Source organism: Ovis aries, chromosome 1, assembly GCF_016772045.2.
Source record: "Ovis aries strain OAR_USU_Benz2616 breed Rambouillet chromosome 1, ARS-UI_Ramb_v3.0, whole genome shotgun sequence".
NCBI classification, from domain to species: Eukaryota; Metazoa; Chordata; class Mammalia; order Artiodactyla; family Bovidae; genus Ovis; species Ovis aries.
In genome coordinates this window covers 189,142,174-189,168,551 of record NC_056054.1, presented here as the reverse complement: position 1 = coordinate 189,168,551, position 26,378 = coordinate 189,142,174, and the positions used below count along the sequence as shown (strand labels likewise).

At 37.1% G+C, this 26,378-nt stretch overlaps 1 protein-coding gene across 4 annotated transcripts in view; it reads left to right on the top strand.

Moving 5' to 3' along the window:
- Positions 1–20,627, top strand: part of CCDC14 (coiled-coil domain containing 14) — a 46,103-nt gene extending 25,476 nt beyond the window's left edge. Inside the window, exons 10-13 of one of the 4 annotated variants that reach the window (XM_012095854.5) lie at positions 5,574–5,656; positions 14,289–14,507; positions 14,581–14,713; positions 18,931–20,627. In XM_012095854.5, the coding sequence (XP_011951244.3) occupies positions 5,574–5,656; positions 14,289–14,507; positions 14,581–14,713; positions 18,931–19,852 (1,357 nt within the window). In that variant the 3' untranslated portion in view covers positions 19,853–20,627. Of the gene's footprint in view, positions 1–5,573; positions 5,657–11,968 lie in introns of all 4 variants that reach the window. The other 3 variants (XR_009597956.1, XM_042232326.2, XM_060404360.1) reach the window with 3 other exon arrangements.
- Positions 20,628–26,378: the final 5,751 nt, after the last annotated feature.

Sequence of the window (26,378 nt, the reverse complement as noted above, 5' to 3'; positions counted from 1 at the left end):
TTTTAATTGGAGGTTAATTACTTTACAGTATTGTATTGGTTTTGCCATACATCAACATGAATCCGCCACAGGTATACACGTGTTCCCAATCCTGAACCCCCCTCCCACTTCCCTCCCTATACCATCCCTCTGGTCGTCCCAGTGCACCAGCCCCAAGCATCTAGTATCATGCATCGAACCTGGACTGGCGATTCGTTTCATGTATGGTATTATACATGTTTCAATGCCATTCTCCCAAATCATCCCACCCTCTCCCTCTCCTACAGAGTCCAAAAAACTGTTCTATACATCTGTGTATCTTTTGCTGTCTCACTCACATATAGGGTTATCGTTACCATCTTTCTAAATTCCATATATATGCATTCAGTTCAGTTCAGTTCAGTTCAGTTCAGTCGCTCAGTCGTGTCCAACTCTTTGCGACCCCATGAATCGCAGCACGCCAGGCCTCCCTGTCCATCACCATCTCCCAGAGTTCACTCAGACTCACGTCCATCGAGTCTGTGATGCCATCCAGCCATCTCATCCTCGGTCGTCCCTTCTCCTCCTTCCCCCAATCCCTCCCAGCATCAGAGTCTTTTCCAGTTAGTCAACTCTTCGCATGAGTTGTCCGAAGTACTGGAGCTTCAGCTTTAGCATCATTCCTTCCAAAGAAATCCAGGGTTGACCTCCTTCAGAATGGACTGGTTGGATCTCCTTGCAGTCCAAGGGACTCTCAAGAGTCTTCTCCAACACCACAGTTCAGATGCATCAGTTCTTCGGTGCTCAGCCTTCTTCACAGTCCAACTCTCCATCCGTACATGACCACTGGAAAACCATAGCCTTGACTAGACGGACCTTAGTCGGCAAAGTAATGTCTCTGCTTTTGAGTATACTATCTAGGTTGATCATAACTTTTCTTCCAAGGAGTAAGCGTCTTTTAATTTCATGGCTGCAGTCAACCATCTGCAGTGATTTTGGAGCCCCCCAAAATAAAGTCTGACACTGTCTCTACTGTTTCCCCATCTATTTCCCATGAAGTGATGGGACCAGATGCCATGATCTTTGTTTTCTGAATGTTGAGCTGTAAGCCAACTTTTTCACTCTCCTCTTTCACTTTCATCAAGAGGCTTTTTAGCTCCTCTTCACTTTCTGCCGTAAGGGTGGTATCATCTGCATATCTGAGGTGATTGATATTTCTCCCGGCAATCTCGATTCCAGCTTGTGTTTCTTCCAGTCCAGCGTTTCTCATGATATACTCTGCATAGAAGTTAAATAAGCAGGGTGACAATATGCAGCCTTGACATACTCCTTTTCCTATTTGGAACCAGTCTGTTGTTCCATGTCCAGTTCGAACTGTTGCTTCCTGACCTGCATACAGATTTCTCAAGAGGCAGGTTAGGTGGTCTGGTATTCCCATCTCTTTCAGAATTTTCCACAGTTTATTGTGATCCACACAGTCAGAGGCTTTGGCATAGTCAATAAAGCAGAAATAAATGATTTTCTGGAACTCTTCTTGCTTGTTCCATGATCTAGCAGATGTTGGCAATTTGATCTCTGGTTCCTCGGCCTTTTCTAAAACCAGCTTGAACATCAGGGAGTTCACGGTTCACGTATTGCTGAAGCCTGGCTTGGAGAATTTTGAGCATTACTTTGCTAGCATGTGAGATGAGTGCAATTGTACGGTAGTTTGAGCATTCTTTGGCATTACTGTATTGGTGTTTTTCTTTCTGGCTTACTTCACTCCGTATAATAGGCTCCAGTTTCATCCACCTCATTAGAACTGATTCAAATGTATTCTTTTTAATGGCTGAGTAATACTCCATTGTGTATATGTACCACAGGTTTCTTATCCATTCATCTGCTGATGGACATCTAGGTTGCTTCCATGTCCTGGCTATTATAAACAGTGCTGCGATGAACATTGGGGTACACGAGTCTCTTTCATTTCTGGTTTCCTCAGTGTGTATGCCCAGCAGTGGGATTGCTGAGTCATAAGGCAGTTCTATTTGTAGTTTTTTAAGGAATCTCCACACTGTTCTCCATAGTGGCTGTACTAGTTTGCATTCCCACCAACAGTGTAGGAGGGTTCCCTTTTCTCCACACCCTCTCCAGCATTTATTGCTTGCAGACTTTTGGATCGCAGCCATTCTGACTGGTGTGAAGTGGTACCTCATTGTGGTTTTGATTTGCATTTCTCTGATAATGAGTGATGTTGAGCATCTTTTCATGCGTTTGTTAGCCATCTGTATGTCTTTGGAGAAATGTCTATTTAGTTCTTTGGCCCATTTTTTGATTGGGTTATTTATTTTTCTGGAATTGAGCTGCAGGAGTTGCTTGTATATTTTTGAGATTAGTTGTTTGTCAGTTGCTTCATTTGCTATTATTTTCTCCCATTCCGAAGGCTGTCTTTTCACCTTGCTTATAGTTTCCTTTGTTGTGCAGAAGCTTTTAAGTTTAATTAGTCCCATTTGTTTATTTTTGCTTTTATTTCCAGTATTCTGGGAGGTGGATCATAGAGGATCCTGCTGTGATGTATGTCTGAGAGTGTTTTGCCTATGTTCTCCTCTAGGAGTTTTATAGTTTCTGGTCTTACGTTTAGATCTTTAATCCATTTTGAGTTTATTTTTGTGTATGGTGTTAGAAAGTGTTCTAGTTTCATTCTTTTAGAAGTGGTTGACCAGTTTTCCCAGCACCACTTGTTAAAGAGGTTGTCTTTAATCCATTGTATATTCTTGCCTCCTTTGTCAAAGATAAGGTGTCCATAGGTGCGTGGATTTATCTCTGGGCTTTCTATTTTGTTCCACTGATCTATAGTTCTGTCTCTGTGCCAGTACCATACTGTCTTAATGACTGTGGTATAAGCCACTTTAGAAAATAAAACTTACTTTATTGGTCACTGCTTGTTTTTAATTTTTTAAAAAGGTATCAGTTTGATGTCTAACCTAATTCTTCAGACTTGACACCAACGTTTCTTGGCTGTGTCCTTAGAGGACAAAGATTATATATCATGCTACTGCCACCGTTTACCTGACCTTCCAAAAATGAAATTATTGAAAAATGAAGAATTTGTCAGATACGCTTTTTTTTTCTTTTAGCAGAATGAGATTTCCAGCAGAAGTAGGAATTTTTGTGTCTCTTTGTTAATCTTTATTTGGAAGGAATCATCCATAATCTGTTATAAATGAGAGTTGGAATGCATAGGCTCATTCAAAAGTGTTTTTCAGCATTTTCAATCAAAAACAGGGTTTTGGTTTTTTTTCTTGTTTGGACATTTTTAAACTTCCTCTTCCTTTTTAGCCAAAAAAACTGATCTTTCAGGACTTTCTTGGTGTTTATTGCCATCTTGTGGCATTAAAAATAATAGCTAGCTTCATTGTTTGTTTGGCATTTGGATCTGGGCAGTTTTTATGTGAGACTCCTGAAACAGTACTCAACTGTTAGTACTGTTCTTGGTCCCTACCCGTAAAATATCTGTAGTGACCCATTCATTGTGACCTTGTGGCCCATTCCAAAATTTCCTGGATGAAGGCTGTGGGGATTCCAGTTAAGCTAGTGAGTGCCTTAATATTTAAAGGGCAAGTTAGAACTCATGACCATTTCCTGAGTTAAGACTCAAATACAAGACCATTATGTACCCACGAAGAACAAAGAAATGAACTGGAACTGAAAGGCAGGAACTGGGCTGTGGCGTTGTCTTTGGCCTGATAATTTGACATGATAACATAATTCTTCCAGATGGAAGTTGCTAGAAGAATAGATTGTTTATTTGTTATTTCATTTCAGTTTTTAGTTATAAAATGTAGTGGGAGAACCAGTGAGTTAAGATTTAGACCATCTGGAGACATGTATGGTATGAGTGGAACCCACAAACAAGATTCAGGATAGAAACATAAACTTGGGAGTTATTCACTGACCACATTTTTATTGAGCATCTACTACAGACCTGGTCCTGTGTAGGTACTGGAGATAGTAATGATTAAAAGCAAGTGGTTTGCTCTCAGCGTGTAAGTGTTGAATTCACTAAGAAGGTATAGAGTGTGAACATAACCAAGAGTGCATTGCTGGGGAATGACAGCTTCTTAAGCAGAGAACACAGAAGGAGAAGCCTGTGAAAGAAACCTGAGAAGGAGCAAGTAGAAACTCATACCAAATGAGATATTTCATTTCCTTATCCTGTCACCAACAAAAAGTGTTATTTCCTTTGAGAATGAAATAGCAGCCTACCCCAGTATTCTTGCCTGGGAAATGCCATAGACAAGAAGCTTGGCAGGCTACTGTCCATGGGATCACAAAAGAGTTAGAGAGACACACACACTTAAGTAAAGATCCTGCAACTAAGACCCCGTGCAGCCAAATATGTATATATTAAAGTGTTATTTCCTTTTATTTTTGTGAATCCTGTGGTCATAAAATACCTCCTGTTTTAAATTTGTATTTCTTCATACTAGTGTGGCTGAGAATTTTTCATATGCTTATCGGCCTCTTCTGTTTCTTTTGTGAGTTGCCCATTCTTACTGTTGGTCATGTTTTCTTTCCCTACTTAGTGATTTGTAGGAGCTCTTCGATGTTACAGCCCCTTTGTCTGTTATATGTGTAGCAGATTTTCTTCCAGACTGCTAATTCTAGAACAAGTTTCTGTTTTGGTGTAGTTAAATCCTTTACTTTTTTCCTTGATGATTGCTGGATTTTGAGTATTGGTTAAGAATGCCTTTCCCACTTAAGATTATGTAGATTGTCACCTAAAACTTGTATTGTTGAGTTTTGTTTGTTTATTGTTATATTTTATGTTTAGCTCTTTAATCCAGCCTGAATGAATATATACAAATGATATGAGGTAGGATCTATTGTTTTAGATTTCATAACAGTGATACTTTAGTGCTGAATACTTCCAGATAATAATTCGCAAAAGATATTAGAGATTTTTTTTTAAGTGTTAACTTCTTAGAAGTAAACACTTGCAGTTCCTTTTGTATATTCCTATTTGCGAAACAGCTATATATTATGAAGTTCATTATGAGGTAGACTTGGTGCTTATTGGCATTCTCCTTACTTAAATAAAGCCATTAACCTTTAGATCTAATAAATTAGTAGCACCGTAAGTTTATGTTTCCCAGTTTTTACACTGCGTGACAAACCAAGCAGATAGTTGTCTGATAGCAGCTGGTCCTTGTAGGAATTCTGGTTCATAATTACGACAGATCTTTTAAAAGCAGATAATTACTACAGTAATGAAAATACTTCCTGAGAAGGAAGACAGAAGAAAATAGCAAGAGGAGATAGAAATGAAAGAAATAGAGAAACAAGGAAATCACTGAAGAGATAAGAGAACAAAAAAGGGAAGAGGAAAAATAAGTTAACCTTTTTCTATTGAGGAGCGGTTTTATGCCATCCTGGACAATGTTTTAAAAATTATCTCAGATCTTAGCAGCAGTGTGGTTTTGTTTATTTGGTTTTTGTTTTGTTTGGGGACAAGATGAACTTCTGTTCTCCTAGAAGGTGCCACTGTTTAGTTCTCTATTTTAATAGGCTTTCAAATGTCGAATCTAAAATGAGCCTGGATTCTTGCATTCATGTTTCTTCATTGTTTCATTTAGGCAATTGAGAATTTTGAACCAGCAACTTAGAGAACGAGAAAAAACTCAAAAGGCATCTGGTTCTCTGGAATGCAACCTTGAATGTAGGTAAAAGAACTGTAAGAACTGATCGTGAATTCTTTATGGCTCTGGAAATGTTGATAAAGAATTGAATTTTCTCAATTACTTTGTCTTAAGTGGACTTTTTGTTAAAAAAGTAGGAATAATACTCATTAAAATTTAAAATAGTGTAGAAACACAAAAATAAAAGATTTGTGCTATCACTTCCCGATAATTCAATCCTATTTTTTTTTAAAGTCTGTATTTCCTTTCACATATCTCCTGTTCATTTATAATTGATTTATTTTATAAATACTTACTGAGTATCTACTATTAACAGATAAATCCTAGTAGAACTATATGTATTTTTCTTTTGTAAAAATGAGATTACACAGTATATACTCCTGCAGCTTGCATTTATTCACTTATTATATAGTGGATATTTTTCTCTATCAAAATACATAAATATTATTTTTTCTTATTAAAACTAAGTATTATTCTGTTTATGTAGTTCTGTTGTAATGTATTTAAAGACTTCTGCTGATAGATATCTAGACACTTTCCCTGTTTTCCTAGTACAAATAATCCTGCAGCGAAAATCCTTGTACATGTCTTTGTGCCCATGTGTGACTGTTTTTGTAGGTTATAGCCATAGAATTGCTGAGTCAGAGTATTACTGTTTCAGTTTTAATTGATGTTGCTAGATTGTCCTTATGGATCATAGAGCTTAAAGTAATAGAAAAGAAAAAAAAAAACAGATAGTAACTAGAGGAAAAGATAGGAATTTCTTTTTGTATTCTTGGAAACTTTCCCTAAGCCCAACAAAAACTCACATGCTACAAAGGAAAGATTGATAAAGCATGTCCCAGAAATCTTTTTCATTTCATGCACAGCAGAATTATAAATACATTTTATTTTTATTATTATTTTTTAATACATTTTTAAAAAATCAACAAAATGGGGAGATTTTTGTAATACGTGATATGATAAAGACTTGATGTTCCTAATATACAGAAATATCTCTTACAAAGGGAGAGAAAAATACAAACATTTAACAGAACATACACTTCATAAACACGTTCAACTTCAGAGTAATTTTGGAAAAGATCACTCTGGTTCCATTGTGAATAAAAGGTGGGGATGGGTGGGAGAGAGGAGACTAGTGGTTGCTATTTTCAGCAGCTTCTCTTTTTATTCTCTACCATTTCCCTTCTTGTTGCCTTGAGAGCATGTATTTACTATTCATAATTACTTATTTACTATCAGTTCCATGAGAGCAGAAACCATTTCTCTGTTGTTCACTGCTGTATGCTGAGATTCTACTTCACTCGAGGCTGCAGTTATTAAACGACTGGTACCATATACTTTTATAGCCATTAAAAGGAATATGATAGATGTGTGTGCTGATACATAACAGTTTTATGAGGAGGGGAGGCAAGGTCAGAAACTGTGGGCATAGTATGATTCATTTCTGTTTAAATATATATGATATGCAAAAGTATTTTCCAGAAAGATATCAGAGTGAATAGTGCTTGCTTCTGATGGGGAAGTGGCGATGGGTGCAGAGGGAGACTTTTCACTGAGTATCTTTTGGTGTCATTGGTATTTTGTGGTTGAATTTTTTTTACTTTGTACATGTATTCAGTTCAGTTCAGTTGCTCAGTCGTGTCCGACTCTCTGCGACCCCATGAATCGCAGCACACCAGGCTTCCCTGTCCATCACCAACTCCCGGAGTTCACTCAGACTCACGTCCATCAGAGTCCGTGATGCCATCCAGCCATCTCATCCTCGGTTGTCCCCTTCTCCTCCTGCCCCCAATCCCTCCCAGCATCAGAGTCTTTTCCAATGAGTCAACTCTTCGCATGAGGTGTCCAAAGTACTGGAGCTTCAGCTTTAGCATCATTCCTTCCAAAGAAATCCAGGGTTGATCTCCTTCAGAGTGGACTGGTTGGATCTCCTTGCAGTCCAAGGGACCCTCAAGAGTCTTCTCCAACACCACACTTCAAATGCATCAAGTCTTCGGCACTCAGCCTTCTTCACAGTCCAACTCTCCATCCATACATGACCACAGGAAAAACCATAGCCTTGACTAGGCAGACCTTAGTCGGCAAAGTAATGTCTCTGCTCTTGAATATACTATCTAGGTTGATCATAACTTTTCTTCCAAGGAGTAAGCGTCTTTTAATTTCATGGCTGCAGTCAACCATCTGCAGTGATTTTGGAGCCCCCAAAAATAAAGTCTGACACTGTCTCTACTGTTTCCCCATCTATTTCCCATGAAGTGATGGGACCAGATGCCGAGATCTTCGTTTTCTGAATGTTGAGCTTTAAGCCAACTTTTTCACTCTCCTCTTTCACTTTCATCAAGAGGCTTTTTTAGTTCCTCTTCACTTTCTGCCATAAGGGTGGTGTTGTCTGCATATCTGAGGTTATTGATATTTCTCCCGGCAATCTTAATTTCAGCTTGTGTTTCTTCCGGTCCAGCGTTTCTCATGATGTACTCTGCATAGAAGTTAAACATGTATTAGTCTTTTGTTTTCTTTAGTTAAAAAAGGTTAAAACAAATTTAAAGCCTGAAATATCAATTGGAGAAGAAAGATACGACTTCTGCTGATCAGTTTCTAAAAAGTACATTTAGTATTCACATAGAACTAATGAAGCATATAATTGTTAAGCAAAATCAATAAAGTCCAAGCCTTTCTTTTAAAAACAGACCTTTTCCAGGTTTTTACTTTTTTCAATTTATTTTTTAACTGAAGGATAATTGCTTTACAGAGTTTTGTTGATTTCTGTCAAACCTCAACATGAATCAGCCATAGGTACACATACATCCTCTCCCTCCTGAACCTCCCTCCCATCTCCCCTCCCAATCTACCCCGCTAGGTTGATACAGAGCCCCTGTTTGAGTTTCCTGAGCCATACAGCAGATTTCTGTTGGCTGTTTATTTTATATATGGTAATATGAATTTCCATGTTACTCTTTCTGTACATCTCATCCTCTCCTCCCCTCTTTCCATGTCCATAAGTCTATTCTCTGTTTTTCCATTGCTGCCCTGTATAAGTCCTTCAGTACCATTCTTCTAGATTCTGTATATATCCGTTAGAATACTGTATTTATCTTTCTCTTTGTGACTCACTTCACTCTGTATAATAGGTTCTAGGTTCATCCACTTCATCAGAACTGACTCAAATGTGTTCCTTTTTGTGGCTGAGTAAATTCCATTGTGTATATGTACCACAACTTCTTTATCCATTCATCTTTCGATGGGTATCTAGGTTGTTTCCATGTTCTAGCTGTTTTAAATAGTGCTGCAGTGAACATGTGTCTTTTTCAATTTTGGTTTCCTCAGGGTATATGCCTAAGAGTGGAATTGCTGGGTCATGTGGTTTTATTCCTAGTTTTTTAAGGAATCTCCATACTGTCTTCCATAGTGGCTGTATCAATTTACATTTCCACCAACAGTGCAAGAGTGTTCCCTTTTCTCCACACCCTCTCCAGTATTTATTGTTTGTAGATTTTTTGACAATGGCCATTCTGACTGGTGTGAGGTGATATCTCATTGTAGTTTTGATTTGCATTTCTCTAATAATGAATGATATCACGCATCTTTTCATGTGTTTGTTAGCCATCTGTAAGTCTTCCTTGGAGGAATGTGTTTAGGTCCTTTTCCCACTTTTTGATTGGGTTTGTTTTTCTGGTACTCAGTTGTATGAGCTGCTTGTATATTTTGGGAATTAATCCTTTGTCAGTTATTTCATTTGCTATTATTTTCTCCCATTCTGAGGATTGTCTTTTCCCCTTGCTTATAGTTTCCTTTGCTGTGCAAAAGCTTTTAAGTTTAATCAGGTCACACTTGTTTACTTTTGTTTTTATTTCCATTACTCTAGGAGGTGGGTCATAGAGGATCTTGCTTTGATTTATGTCATCGTATGTTCTGCTTGTGTTTTCCTCTAAGAATTTTATAGTCTCTGGTCTTAATTTAGGTCTTTAATCCATTTTGAGTTTGTCTTTGTCTTTGTGTATAGTGTTAGGAAGTGTTCTAATTTCATTCTATCACAAGTAGCTGTCCAGTTTTCCAAGCACCATTTATTGAAGAGGCTATCTTTGCCCCATTGTATATTCTTGCCTCCTTTGTCAAAAATAAGGTACCCATAGGTGCATGGGTTTATTTCTGGGCTTTCTATCTTGTTCCATTGGTCTGTATGTCTGTTTTTGTGCCAGTATCATACTGTCTTGATGACTGTAGCTTTGTAGTTTAATTTTTAAGTCAGGAAAGTTGATTCCTCCAGCTCCACTCTTCTTTCTCAACACTGCTTTGGCCATTCGGGGTCTTTTGTGTTTCCATATGAATTGTGAAATTTTGTGTCCTAGTTTCATGAAAAACGCCATTGGTAATTTGTTGCTGCTGCTGCTCAGTTGCTTCAGTCATGTCCAACTCTGTGTGACCCCATAGACTGCAGCCCACCAAGGCTCCCCAGTCCCTGGAATTTTCCAGGCAAGAGTACTGGAGTGAGTTGCCATTGCCTTCTCCAGGTAATTTGTTAGGGATCACATTGAATCTGTAGATTGCGTTTGATTGACTATACTAGTCATTTTCACAGTATTGATTCTTTCTACCCAGGAACATGGGTAACATATCCATCCGTTTATACCATCTTTGATTTATTTCATCAGTCTTATAATTTTCTGTGTACATTTCTTTTGTCTCCTTAGTTAAGTTTATTCCTAGATATTTAATTCTGTTGCAGTGGTGAATGAGATTGATTTCTTAATTTCTATTTCTGAATTTTCATTGTTAGTATATGGAAATCCAAGTGATTTCTGTGTATTGATTTTGTATCCTGCAACTTTGCTAAATCCACCAATTTAGCAAAGTAATTTTCTGATACTGTCTTTGGGGTTTTCTGTGTACAGTATCATGTCATCTGCAAACAGTGAGAGCTTTACTTCTTTTGCCATCTGGATTCCTTTAATTTCTTTTTCTTCCCTGATTGCTGTAGCTAGGACTTCCAGAACTATGTTGAATAATAGTGGTGAAAGTGGACACCCTTGTCTTGTTCCTGATCTTAGGGGGAATGCTTTTAGTTTTTCACCATGGAGAATAATGTTTGCTGTAGGCTTATTATATATGGCCTTTCCTATGTTGAGGTAGGTTCCTTCTATGCCCATTTTTGAAGAGTTTTAATTGTAAATGGGTGCTGAATTTTGTCAAATTTGTCAAAAGCAAAAATACATGCTTTTTCTGTATCTATTGAGATTATCATACAGTTTTTATCTTTCAGTTTGTTAATATGGTGTATCACATAAATTGATTTGCATATATTGAAGAATCCTTGCATTCCTGGAATAAACCCAACTTGATGATGGTGTATGAGCTTCTTGATGTGTTGCTGAATTTTGTTTGCTAAGATTTTGTTGAGGATTTTTGCATCTATGTTCATCAGTGATATTGGCCTGTAGTTTTCTTCTTTTGTGTTGTCTTTGTCTGGTTTTAGTATCAGGGTGATGGTGGCGTCAGCAAATAAATTTGAAAGTGTTCCTTCCTCTGCAGTTTTTTAAAAGAGTTTTAGAAGGATGGGCATTAGCTCATCTCTGAATGTTTGATGGAATTCTCCTGTGAAGCCATCTGGTCCTGGGCTTTTGTTTTTGGGGAGATTTTTTTTATCACAGTTTCAATTTCACTGCTTGTATTTGGGTTGTTCATAATTTCTATCTTCCTGGTTCAGTCTTAGAAGATTGAACTTTTCTAAGAATCTGTCCATTTCTTCCAGGCTACCCATTTTACTGCTGTATAGTTGTTCATAATAGTCTCTTATAATCCTTTGTATTTCTGCATTGTTTGATGTAATCTCTCCTTTTTCATTTCTAATTTTGTTGATTTGATTCTTCTTTCTTTTTCTCTTGATGAGTCTGGCTAAAGATTTGTCGATTTTGTTTATCTTCTCAAAGAACCAGCTTTTAGTTTTATTTATCTTTACTATTGTTTCTTTCATTTCTTTTCATTTATTTCTGCTCGGATCTTTACGATTTCTTTCCTTCTACTAATTTTGGAGGTTTTTTTTGTTCTTCTTTTCCAGTTGTTTTAGGTGTAAAATTAGGTTGTCTATTTGATGTTTTTCCTGTTTCTTGAGGTAGGATTGTATTGCTGTAATCTTCCCTCTTAGGGCTGCTTTTGCTGCATCCCATAGGTTTTGAGTTGTTGTTTTCACTGTCGTTTGTTTCTAGAAATTTTTTGATTTCCCTTTTGCTTTCTTCAGTAACCTGTTAATTGTTTAAAAGCATGTTCTTTAATCTCCATGTGTTTGTGTTTCTTACAGTTTTTTTTTTTCTTGTAATTGATATCTACTCTCATAGCATTGTGGTCAGAGAAGATGCTTGATACAATTTCAATTTTCTTAAACATACTGAGGTTTGATTTGTGACCCAAGATGTGGTCTACCCTGGAGAATGTTCCATGTGCACTTGAGAAGAAGGTGTATTCTTCTGCACTTGGATGGAATGTCCTGAAGATATCAATGAGATCCATCTCATCTAATGTATCCTTTAAGACTTGTGTTTCCTTATTAATTTTCTGTTTTGATGATCTGTCCATTGGTATGAGTGGGGTGTTAAAGTCTCCTACTGTTATTGTGCTACTGTTAATTTCTCCTTTTATGTCTTTTAGTGTTTGTCTTATGTATTGAGGTGCTCCTATGTTGGGTGCATAGTTATTTACAATTGTTATGTCTTCCTCTTGGATTGATCCCTTGATCATTATGTAATCTTGTATCATGTAATCATTGTCTCTTGTAATCTTCTTTATTTTAAGGTCTATTTTGTCTGATATGAGGATTGCTACTCCAGCTTTCTTTTGCTTCCCGTTTGGATGGAATATATTTTTCCCTCCTCTTACTTTCAGTCTATATGTGTCTTTAGGTCTGAAGTGGGTTTCTTGAAGTGGGTTTCTGTATGGGTCTTGTTTTTGTATCCATTCAGCCAGTTTATGTCTTTTGGTTGGAGCATTTAATCCATTTACATTTAAAGTAGTTATTGATATATATATTCCTATTGCCATTTTCTTAATTATTTGGGGTTGATTTTGTAGATCTTTTTCTTCTCTTGTATTTCTTGACTATATAAGTCAGTTTAACATTTGTTGTAAAGCTGGTTTGGTGGTACTGAATTCTTACTTTTGCATGTCTGAAAAGCTTTTTATTTCTCCATCAATTTTGAATGAGATCCTTGCCAGGGACAGTAAATTGGTTGTAGATTTTCCCCCTTTCAGTGCTTAAACTATATCCTGCCATTCCCTTTTGACCTGCAGAGTTTCTGCTGAAAGATCAGCTGTTAATTAGCATATGGGGTTTCCTTTGTATGTTACTTGTTGCTTCTCCTTTGCTGCTTTTAATATTCTTTCTTTGTGTTTAGTCTTTGTTAGTTTGATTAGTATGTGTCTTGATGTGTTTCTCCTTGGGTTTATCCTGTATGGGACCCTTTGTGCCTCTTGGACCTAGTTGACTATTTCCTTTACCTTGTTGGGGAAATTTTCAATTATAATCTCTTCAAAAATTTTCTCATACACTTTCTTTTTCTCTTCTTCTGGGACCCCTGTAATTTGAATGTTGGTGTGTTTGATATTGTCCCAGAGGTCTCTGAGACTGTTCTCAGTTCTTTTCATTCTTTTTGCTCTATCTGCTCTTCAGAAATTATTTCCACCGTTTTATCTTCCAGCTCACTGATTCATTCTTCTGCTTCAGATATTCTGCTGTTGATTCCTTCTGGAGTATTTTTAATTTCAGTAATTGTCTTGTTTCTGTATGTTTATTCTTTAGTTCTTCTAGGTCTTTGTTAATTGATTCTTGCATTTTCTCCATTTTGTTTTCAAGGTTTTTTTTTTTTTATCATCTTTACTATCATTATTCTGAATTCTTTTTCAGGTAGTTTGCCTATTTCCTCTTCATTTATTTGGACTTCTGTGTTTCTAGTTTGTTCCTTCATTTATGTAGTATTTCTCTGCCTGTTCTTTTTTTTTTTTTTTTTAACTTATTGTGTTTGAGGTCTTCTTTTCTCAGGCTTTAAGGTTGAATTCTTTCTTCCTTTTGGTTTCTGCCCTCCTAAAGTTGGTCCAGTGGTTTGTGTAAGCTTCAAATAGGGTGAGATTTATGCTGAGTTTTTGTTCGTTTGTTTATTTGTTTGATTTTCCTCTCATGGGCAAGGGTGAGTGAGGTGGTAATCCTGTTTGCTGATGATTGGGTTTGTATTTTTTTGTTTGTTTGTTGTTTAGAGGTGTCCTGCGCAGGGTGCTACTGGTGGTTGGATGATGCCGGGTCTTGTATTCAAGTGGTTTCCTTTGTGTGAGTTCTCACTATTTGATACCCCTTAGGGTTAGTTCTCTGGTAGTTTACGGTCTTGGAGTCAGTGCTCCCACTCCAAAGGCTCAGGGCCTGATCTCGTTGGTCACCATCAATCTGCCTCCTCCCCCACGGGATGCACCTCCAGCCACAGAGACTTTGGATTGGGGAGCGAGAGCAGCCCTGTGGCAAAGAACTGCTCCTGGGTGACAAAGCAGAGCTGCACTCGGTAAATTTTGAGTTGCATCTTCCAGCAGTAGCTTCCTCACCCGACAGGACACCTTGCCCCCAGGTTTGTACTTTTTAATTGAGGTAATAATTATGTGATCTATTTTGTCTTACAGTGTTTTCTCTTCAATCATTGAACAAGTCACTGCAAAATCAATTACAGGAGTCATTAAAGAGCCAGGAATTATTGCAGAGTAAAAATGAAGAGCTCTTAAAAGTGATAGAAAATCAGAAAGATGAAAACAAAAAAATTGCTGGTATATTTAAAGAGAAAGATCAAACTTTACTTGAAAATAAACAGCAATTTGACATTGAGACAACAAGAATGAAAATTGGTATGTGTTTGAACTGTAGTCACAGTCACTTTTTAAAAAGTAATACTGAAACTGAAACTTTTTGTTGTTTTAGAATTGGAGGAAGCCTTAGTCAATGTGAAAAGCTCCCAGTTTAAGTTAGAAGCTGCTGAAAAGGAAAATCAAATATTGGGAATAACATTACGCCAGCGTGATGCCGAGGTGACTCGACTGAGAGAATTAACCAGGTGATGTTGACATTATTTGAATAACTTATGCCTTTTGTTAGATGTATTTATAAACTTCAAAATAATTTCAGACCTGCCTTCTTAAACCTTATCCTTTTCTCAGTGTTTTTGCTAATTTCTAAGGATATTTTTCTTCTGTTCCAGTTAAATTTCAAACGTGGCTAAATTCTTTTTTAAAGCATGTAATTCCAGGCAAAGGACTCTAATGAAGAGCTGAAGACTTGTTTAGCAAGTGGTTAAGAACTCTCTGAAGCCAGAGACACCTGAGTGGAATTCCAGCTCTATCATTTATTAGCTGTATGACTTTGAGCAAGATAGTTAACCTTTCTAAACCTTAGTTGTAAAGTGGGGGCATGATTAGGGTTGATAAGAGGGCTAAGAAATCATTCATGAAAAGCATTTAGCACAGTAAGCCCTCATTCATCGGATCTTGGGTAAGTTATTTAGCCTGTTTGAACATTATTCACTGCATTAGTAAAATGAGGGATTTGACAATAATTTCTAAGATTTCTTTCTTCCTTAACATGTGTTAAATAAATAAAACCACCTCACTCAACTTTTATATGATATTCTTTTATAAAGTTCAGTTTTCTCTTGAGGTGGTTGACAAAAATTGGATTTTCAACTGATTTTTTAAATCCTAGAGAAGTCAGTTATTTTAGGCCTAAATTATATATCATCAGATCTGACCATGCTTTTGACTGATCCTGGAAAGTCATAGTTCTAAATATAAAGCAATCCTGAATATAAAACAATCTTCTTTGTATTTCAAATGAAAAGATCCATTTTGCATTATACACTTTTTTCCCCACTTTGAGTTATAAACTTCTGGAGAATAAATGATACATAGATACATGGTGGTGGTTTAGTCACTAAGCTGTATCTGACTCTTGCAGTCTTGGCAGGACTGTAGCCTGCCAGGCTCCTCTATTTTCCCAGGCAAGAATACTGGAATGGGTAGCTATTTCCTTTTCCAGGGGATCTATCTGACCCAGAGATCAAACCTACGTCTCCTGCATTACAGATGGATTCTTTTACTGCTGAGCTACCGGGGAAGCCTATACGTATACATATATATATAAAGAATATTTATTAGTTTTGTAAGCATATTTGAAATGACTTTATATAAGCTATGTTAATATAGAAATATTGCTTCTCCCCACATTCATCTTTTACAGAATAATTTCACTCAAACTTTTATTGAACAGTGAGAAAAACAAAATGTACTTCTTGTATCCGTGTAGTATTAATTAGGCTCTGGTCACAGTTTCTGGAATATTGGGTTATACCACTCTTTTTCCAAGTTAATTATGAGGATGCCCCTTCTTATGAAAGTCTTTATAAGGTCTCTAAAGAAAAGCATCTTCTCTTTTCTGAGGAGTAATTTAGGGTAAAAACTTTGTTATCTTTAAGTATTTATGGTAAAAGAAGTTAATCACAAAAACCCACATATTTTATGATTTTATTTCTAAGAAATGTCCAGAAAAATGCTAGGATTTACTCAGATCAAGTTGCCCTTTAAATTTAAGAGCAAACCAGACAAAAAATACTCTTTGAGCTTGGTTGTCAAAATTCACCCACATTGGTGACTTGGGCAATTCAGTTAATTAGGAATATTCCCAGTACTATAGCTGGGCTACTGTGACAATTTACATTTTACTTCTGACATTAGAGCATAAGTCAACAACACTTGACAATACAGATAAATCTTCATGTTCGCCTACCCCATCTTTTTTTCCTATAGCCATGTAACCTCAGTCAGATATGTATGTGTCTCTGTGTGTGTGTGTGTGTGTGTGTGTGTGTGTGCATTTTTTTTTTTGCATGTGTTAAATAGTCTCAGAGATTTGACAAAAAAATGCCTTTCTCATACTACTGGGGAGTGATTTCACATACAAGTGCTAAACAAATTTCCTAAACCATTTCTTCTCCAACTTTCAATAGTTTTGAAATACATCTTTATTACGTTTTTTAGATTTTACTAGAATGCAGGTTATAGTACCATTAAAATGTGAGGAAAATTAATATATTTTTCAGTAAAAAAGTAGTAAATATTCTTCTGATAGTTTCTAAGAGCACTCATACAAGTGCTGATATTTATTTAAATTAGTATAGTTTTATAAATAGCCAAGAAAGGACTTTACATTTTTATTATGAAAACGCACCAGTTTTCCAAGCATTAAAAACCGTTGTGTTTAGCTGAGTCTCATGTAATAGAAACACAGATATATCTACTTTGTAGCTATTTAGGTGCTTGTATTGCTTCCTTTAAAATTTTGGCATAGTTTTATCTCTTTATTTACAGAGATTTTTCTTTTAATTTCAAAGACAGTTGTAAGTCACATTTGTTTACACATGAGAAACTTAATGATTGCATTTAATTTCCAGAGATTAAACTCTTTATTACATGTCCCTTTTTGTATTGTGAATTTTGTACAGAGCAAAGATAATATTTTTATTTAAGTCTGAAAAGGAACTTCAACATAAGGATTTCTTTTCCAAAAATAAATGAAAATAAAAGTGTCAGTATGCTGTCTGGTTGAATTAACTAGTGGTCATTGCTCATTACAGGACTTCTTTAAAGATGGTTTCTATGGCATACTTTTTATCTTTTAATAGTAGCTCGTTAGCTTCTTGAAAGAGGAATGAAAAAAAGTGGCTGGAGCCATTGCCATTTGAAGGGCAATCAGAACTCAAGACATAGCATATTTAAGATGACAGTGTATGCCAGGTTGGGAAAGAACTTTTTTTCCTTTTGTAGGAAAAGGATCACTTATTCTATATCCAAAGATATTAATATAATCACTGCTAACTGTTTCATACAGAGATTTCCTTTTAGTATTTTATTTGGACGTGTATAACTGTTTTTACAAAAATAGTATTGTTACTGTGTTGCTTATGGCTACTCTTTTAAATTTAACCTTGTATAATGAACATTTTCCTATCAATAAATATTCTTTACAAATGACTATAAAAAATGGCTATGATGTAGTAAGAATGTAATATACCTGAACCAGTCCACAGTATTTGAAGATAAAGATATTAAGTTCATCAATTTTCTGTTATAAATTATATCTTTGTAAATATATCTTTGGGTGCAGCCTATTGGTGAATATCAGTAGGTTAAATTCCTAGAAGTGCAACTTGGTGGGTCTAAAGGTGTGGAATATAAAAGTCTTTTAAGATTTCTGATATAATGCTATTTTGCTAGGAGAGTGTACACTCCCACTTTGCCTCTCCAAGCCTTTTTAACAATGGATATTCTTATTTTCCTATGTTAGCTTGATAGGCCCAAAAAAATCCTATTTTAAAAATTTTAATTTATCTGATAAAAGTCAAACTTTAAAACATACTTATTGACACATTATAATCTTTTTTTAAAAATTACCTATTAATGTTCTTTGTATCTTTAAATTCGTTATGTTTCTTTTTCTTATCTATATATAAGAATATATATGATTCCATTCAAATAGACTAAAGTCTTGGTATAAAATGGTTTTAACAGGACTACTAATAAAAGCTGTCACCAGATGGAAACAGTGCTAAGCACTTTACCCTTATGTTTTATTATTTTATCTTATTTAATGTTCATTCTAAATGTGAAGTAGTTATCTTCATTTTTGCAGTTGAGGAACTTGAGATTCAGAAAGGTTAAACAGCTTGCTCAAGATCACAGCTAGCAATAGTGCTAGGATATGAACCAATTTCTGTCTGACTTCAAACCCTGTGTGATTTTCCTTATATCACACTTTCCCTGGAATCTAGCTGTCAGTTATACCTAATTATATGAGATAATTAAATTATGTCTAACTATCCTTTTTTTCGCCAGTATTGTTCCAATATCCTTTCCATATATGTTTTGAATGTAGAGTAATAGTTACTAACACAATCCACTAACAAATGGGTAGTATATTTACCATTTTGCAGTGTTGCTCAAGAATAAAGCATCTCTACCTTAAGAGAAAATTTTTTCTGAGCCTCCACTTTTAGATATAATAGTATTAGATTTGATGCAGACTAAGATCTTATATCAATTGTTACTTTAATTTACTCTTTCCAGAACATATTATGTGATTTTGTGCTTTTAGTTGCTTTTTCCCATATTAAGAACCAGGTGCTTGCCTCAGATACTTTCTTTTAAAGATGAGAGGAATATGTAAGTAAATGAAACAAATGGGTAAAAAGAAATAATTAGTGTACTAAATTCTTCTTAACAGAACTTTACAGAGCAGTATGGCAAAGCTTCTCTCAGATCTTAGTATGGACACTGCTCGCTGCAAGCCTGGGAATAATCTTACCAAATCACTTCTGAACATTTATGAAAAGCAACATCAACATGACCCGATCCCTGCTCACACTTCCATAATGAGCTACCTAAGTAAGTTAGAGCCAGATCACACTCTTATTACACATCCAGAGCCTCTTTCTACAGTTGCCAATGAGGAAAACATGGTGCCAGATAGACCTTATGAAAATGTCCTGCCCTCCAAAGGCCCTCAGCACAGTAATACTAGGAATATGGAGGAGGTATCAGCCCCTGGAATTGTTCCTGCCCTTTCAAAACAGGATTCTGATGAGGCAAGTGAAATTACGACCTTAGTAGAAGATGAGCATAATTTGGATAAAACAATTTACATTCCATTTGCTAGAAGCACTCCTAAAAAGAAATCGCCACTGTCTAAGAGATTATCCCCCCAGGCCCAGATCAGTGTAGCTCCACCGCAACCGGTCAGTGGACTTGTTGCTGAAAAAGAAAATACACTGTGTGCACCTGGAGTTTGTTCCTCTTGCAAAAAGGAAGAAGCACCTGAGAAACTTTCCAGAACAGCTGATAGGGAGGACAAGCAGCTTCTCAAGAAAATAAAGGAAGCCATTTGCAAGATCCCTCCTGCCACTGAGGAGGAGTTGGCAGCCTGTCACAGCCCCTCTGCTTGTCAGAACAGCAATGTTCAGGTGAAAAGCAGTGCAGTCTCTGATGGTAGCTTTTTAAATTCTGACTTACCTTCTGACTGGAGCATCTCTTCTTTTTCCACGTTCACGTCTCGTGATGAGCAAGACTTCCGAAATGGCCTTGCAGCACTGGACGCCAACATTGCCAGACTCCAGAAGTCCTTAAGGACTGGTCTTTTGCAGAAGTAAGCTCAGAAGGAAGGAAAAGTTGTTTTTAAGAATAGAACTTGGCTACATTGAATGTATATTTTAAATTTCTTTAGAGAAAAGTTTTATATTATGTGTGAAATAAATTGTATGAATAATACATTTATCATTGGAATATATTGACACTAGAGCTTATAAAAAGTCATCTTAAGAAACTGACATTTGTTAAGAGAAGAAAGTTGTGTGTTACTAGAAAAATACTGTATTATAAATAAAATTTAGTATTTATTTATTAGAGTTTATTCTTACTCTGCTGGGCTAAGAATGCAGGTTGGAAGGAATTTCTGGTTGTTCTAAAGGATAATAGGAAGGGAGTCTCTGGGTACAATTTACTATATTAAAACTAGAGGGTTTTTTTTTCTCTTTCAGGATTCCTGTTTGTTTTTTAATGGCATTGTGTTTTAATGTGTGATGTTCTGTGCTACAGGCTGGTGTTGTTGGTGAGACATATAAACATTTATTTTAACAGAAAAAGTGCCAGTATCTCCATTTAAAAAAAAAACAAATGTTGATTGGTCTTAAAAAATATAGATAACATCCTAAGTTAGCATATGGTCTCTTAACACTTTAGCACTTTTACTTATTTTTGTCACAGATACACTGGAGATCATTAAAAAGTAAAGTCAGACTAATTTTAAAAAATGCTAAGATAGGTTTTGGTTTTGTAAATTTGTTTTTTTAAATAAATAAGTGTTTATTTGTTTTTTGTCATTATATTTGAACATGATGGATTTTATAAATCTTGAACTGATTGTAATTCTGCTTTTCTGGGCCAATTTTTTTTCCCCCAGCACTTCAGCTGAGAGCATTTTCTGTTCTGTAAATAATATGGGTTAGGTTGGTCTCTGCTTCTCTAAACTAGCACTTCCTAACTATTTGGTGTTATCTCCTTCCATGTAAATGGCACATTTTAACTCTTAGAAAGCTGCATAGTGTGCTATGACTGATACTTCATACAAGTCACCTGCCTGGTGTCATTTTATTTGCTGCTTGGGCAGGCTTTAGCATTAGAGTGTTCTGCCAGTCCCAGAACCACCTCCTGCTGTTTTTAAGTGTTGGGGCTGCAACTTCTAGAGACCCAGATAGAATCTCTTTAACATGTTCAGATTTTATAGAAAGAGATTTCTTAGGCCTAAGTATTAAATGAATTTTAAGCTGTTTACACAGAATTGTCTATTGTTTATAATTTAGTATTCATAAATTAATTCCTTAGTTTATGTGGAGGTAGTAGTTCACAAGCCTTGAACACACAAGTTGAGAAGTACAGTTCAGAAATGCAAAATAGTAAAGCAAGGAAGGAAGTTTGTCATATGTCTATGCCTAAATATTCAGTTGTTATTCATATGCATATGCAGAAGTAAATTCTTAAAATTATCATGGGATTTTCAAGAAGATTGTCCTCTTTTACCCTTAATATAAGATGGTATCTTTACATGCAAGGAAAACTTTTAAATATTTACAGGTCCGGTTATCTAGGATTAATAATTTGATTGAATAGCAAATGAGACTGGAACATCCCCAAGGGACCTTTACCAGGAGCTTACTGTTTATTTGGTAAAAGACACATACATGTCACAAAAACATGAAAGAATTTGGTTAAACTTTAAGATGGAATATGATCCTAGCAAAATTGAGGGGATAGACAATGACTTTCATAGAAATTTAAAGTAGAAAAAAGCCCCAGTATGGTAGCAAGCAAGCATGAGCTATGCTCAGTCATGTCTAACTCTTTGCAACCCCATGGCCTATAGCCTGCCAGGCTCCTCTGTGCATGGGATTTTCCCAGAAAGAATACAGGAGTAGGTTGCCATCTCTTCCTCCAAGGAATCTTCCTGACACAGGTATCAAACCCACATCTCCTGCATTGTAGGTGGATTCTACCACTGAGCCAATCAGTTCAGTTCAGTCACTCAGTCATGTCCGACTCTTTGTGACCCCATGAACTGCAACACGCCAGGCCTCCCTGTCCATCACCAACTCCTGGAGCTTACCCAAACTCATGTCCATTGAGTTGGTGATACCATCCAACCATTTCATCCTCTGTTGTCCCCTTCTCCTCCTGCCCCCAATCCCACCCAGCATCAGGGTCTTTCCCAATGAGTCAGTTCTTCACATCAGGAGTCTAAATACTGGAGTTTCGCTTCAACATCAGTCCTTCCAATGAACACCCAGGACTGATCTTTAGGATGGACTGGTTGGATCTCCTTGTAGTCCAAGGGACTCAAGAGTCTTCTCCAACACCACAGTTCAAAAGCATCAGTTCTTTGGCACTCAGCTTTCTTTATAGTCCAACTCACATCCATACATGACCACTGGAAAACCATAGCCTTGACTAAACGGACCTTTTTTGACAAAGTAATATCTCTGCTTTTTAATATGCTGTCTCAGTTGGTCGTAACTTGCCTTCCAAGGAGTTAAGCGTCTTTAATTTCATGGCTGCAGTCACCATCTGCAGTGATTTTGTAGCCCCCTAAAATAAAGTCAGTGTTTCCACAGTGTTTCCACTGTTTCCCCATCTATTTGCCAAGAAGTGATGGGACCGGATGCCATGATCTTCGTTTTCTGAAATGATGAGTATTAAGCCAACTTTTTCACAGTCCACTTTCACTTTCATCAAGAGGCTCTTTACTTCTTCACTTTCTGCCATAAGGATAGTGTCATCTGCATATATGAGGTTATTGATATTTCTCCCGGCAATCTTGATTCCAGCTTGTGATTCTTCCAGCCCAGCATTTCCCATGATGTACTCTGCATAGAAGTTAAATAAGCAGAGTGACAATATACAGCCTTGAGGGACTCCTTTTCCTATTTGGAACCAGTCTGTTGTTCCATGTCCAGGTCTAACTTGCTTCCTGACCTGCATACAGGTTTCTCAAGAGGCAGGTCAGGTGGTCTGGTATTCCCATCTCTTTCAGAATCTTCCACAGTTTATTATGATCCACACAGTCAAAGGCTTTGGCATAGTCAATAAAGCAGAAATAGATGTTTTTCTGGAACTCTTGCTTTTTCCATGATCTAGCAGATGTTGACAAATTGATTTCTGGTTCCTCTGCCTTTTCTAAAACCAGCTTGAACATCTGGAAGTTCACGGTTCATGTATTGCTGAAGCCTGGCTTGGGGAATTTTGAGGATTGCTTTACTAGTGTGTGAGATGAGTGCAATTGTGCGGTAGTTTGAGCATTCTTTGGCATTGCCTTTTTTTGGGATTGGAATGAAAACTGCCCTTTTCCAGTCCTGTGGCCACTGCTGAGTTTTCTAAATTTGCTGGCATATTGAGTGCATCACTTTCACAGGATCATCTTTGAGGACTTTAAATAGCTCAACTGGAATTCCATCACCTCCACTAGCTTTGTTCATAGTGATGCTTCCTAAGGCCCACTTGACTTCACATTCCAGGATGTCTGGCTCTAGGTGAGTGATCATACCATCGTGATTGTCTGGATTGTGAAGATCTTTTTTGTATAGTTCTGCGTGTTCTTGCCACCTCTTCTGCTTCTGTTAGGTCTATACCATTTCTGTCCCTTATCAAGCCCATCTTTGCATGAAATGTTCCCTTGGTATCTCTAATTTTCTTGAAGAGATCTCTAGTCTTTCCCATTCTGTTGTCTTGCTCTATTTCTTCGCACTGATTACTGAGGAACACCTTCTTATCTCTCCTTGCTATTCTTTGGAACTGTGCATTCAAATGGGTATCTCTTTCCTTTTCTCCCTCACTTTTCGCTTCTCTTCTTTCACAACTACTTGTAAGGCCTTCTCAGACAGCCATTTTGCTTTTGTGCATTTCTTTTTCTTGGGGATGTACTTGATCCCTGTTTCCTATACAATGTCATGAACCTCCATCCTTAGTTCATCAGGCACTCTGTCTGTCAGATCTAATCCCTTGAATCTATTTGTCACTTCCACTGTATAGTCGTAAGGGATTTTATTTAGGTCAGACCTGCATGGTCTAGTGGTTTTTCACTTTCTTCAATTTCAGTCTGAATTTGGCAATAAGGAGTTCATGATCTGAACCACAGTCAGCTCCCAGTCTTGTTTTTGCTGACTGTATAGCGCTTCTCCATCTTTGGCTGCAAAGAATATAATCAATCTGATTTTGGTGTTGGCCATCTAGTGATGTTGGCCATCTAGTACAGTCTTCTCTTGTGTTGTTGGAAAAGGGTGTTTGCTATGATCAGTGCATTCTCTTGGCAAAACTCTATTAGCCTTTGCCCTGCTTCATTCCGTACTCCAAGGCCAAATTTGCCTGTTACTTCAGGTGTTTCTTGACTTACTACTTTTGCATTCCAGTCCCCTATAATGAAAAGGATATCTTTTTTGGGTGTTAGTTCTAAAAGGTCTTGTAGATCTTCATAGAAGCGTTCAGCTTCTTCAGTGTTACTGTTCGGGGCATAGACTTGGATTACCATGATATTGAATGATTTGCCTTGGAAACGAACAGAGATGGTTCTGTTGTTTTTGAGATTGCATCCAAGTACTGCATTTCGGACTCTTGTTGACTATGACTGCTACTCCATTTCTTCTTAGAGATTCCTGCCCACCGTAGTAGATATAATGGTTATCTGAGTTAAATTCACCCATTCCAGTCCATTTTAGTTCACTGATTCCTAGAATGTCGATGCTCACTCTTGCCATCTCCTGTTTGACCACTTCCAATTTGCCTTGATTCATGGACCTAACATTCCAGGTTCCTATGCAATATTACTCTTTACAGCATTGGACCTTGGTTCTATCACCAGTGACATCCACAACGGGGTATTGTTTTTGCTTTGGCTCCATCCCTTCATTCTTTCTGGAGTTATTTCTCCACTGATCTCCAGTAGCATATTGGGCACCTACTGACCTGAGGAGTTCCTCTTTCAGTATCCTATCTTTTTGCCTTCTCATACTATTCATGGGGTTCTCAAGGCAAGAATACTGAAGTGGTTTGCCATTCCCTTCTCCAGTGGACCTCATTCTGTCAGACCCTTCCACCATGACCCGTCTTGTCTTGGGTGGCCCCACAGGGCATGGCTTAGTTTCATTGAGTTAGACAAGGCTGTGGTCCATGTGATCAGATTGGCTAGTTTTCTGTGATAGTGGTTTCAGTCTGTCTGCCTTCTATTTCCCTCTGTCAGTGCCTACCGTCTTTCTTGGGTTCTCTTTCCTTGAATGTGGGGTATCTTCATGGCTGCTCCAGCAAAGCACAGCCTCTGCTCCTGAGCCACTGGGAAAGCCCAAAGCTAAAATGGTAGAGAAAGACCTAGAAGAGAAGAAACTTCCTTTGGATCTTAAATAATGCATAGGATTTGGATAATTCTATAAATATCCTCAAAATGTTAATCCCATGTAAAGTCAGTATCAGCAAAATGTGGGGGTTGAGTGGTATATTAAGAGGGTGTTAGGTACACCCATCTGGTCAAAATAGAGGAGCTGAAGTTGCTAAATGATAATGGTAGTACTAGATGATGGTAACACAACTTAGAAGAGCTGGGGTTAGATTGTAGAATTTCCTGAGCTCCAGACAGGAATGACCATTACGCATTATGAAATCATTGGGTGTAAGGGTTATCTTGGGGGTGTTTTTTGTTTTTGTTTTTAAATTGAGGATCACCAGATGAATGTTCTTAAAACCGCATAGAGTAATGGTAAATAAGGATTAGAGGGGAGAGAGGCTAGGGGCCATTTTGTAAGCTACTGCAGTAGTCCAGACATAAGTTGATAAGCCTTTAGCAGTAAGAGTGAAAAAGGAGAGAAAAATTCAAAATTTTTCAGTAGGCTTGATGACTTGGTTGAAAATGAAGGAGAAATCAAAGATGACACCGAAGTTTTTAATTTGGTCAGTTCGGGTCACACCAAGCACTGTCTAAAATGAAAAATCAAGTTCTTGGTTAAGTTCAAAGTTAACAAATTCTAATGTAAGTCTTGCTAAATGGTACTGATTGGAGAGTGGGCTAAAAAGAGTGGGAGTGCCCATTTTCAGTAGTTCTGATCTTTACACTGGGAATTATTATAACTGCCTCCTCATCCCAGTCCCAGCACTTTCCTAGTCCCAAGTCCCAGCACTTTCACAAAACCTTTTCTGATAACCCAGAAAATGTGAACAGCACTTGGTGTGTCTCCTAATTTCTGGAAAGATGAATTCGGTGTCTCCTGATAGATACAGGCTCTTGAATGGGAAGGAGCTAACTATCTTGTCACTATCCTATGGTCCTTTCTTAGATCTGTGGAGGTAATGTACAAACTGTTAAAATGGATTCGGTATTTGTAAATAGCTTTGAAGATGAAAGTTAGAATCTGATTCTATTTGACCAGCTGTAGGGATTGGAGGATCAGGGCTAAAGATGCCAAAGTACTTGGTGCATGTTCTTCTCTTGCCACCTTGAAGTTTTAGTGAATTGTCCAGAAATCTTTGCTTTTTACTGATGGCGGCATTTATGTCAAGTGTCTTAAAAGTTACAAAGGCCTGCTTCAACTACATGGAAAGTAGGGTAGAACTGCAAATTCTAGTTATATAGAAAACGTATGTAAC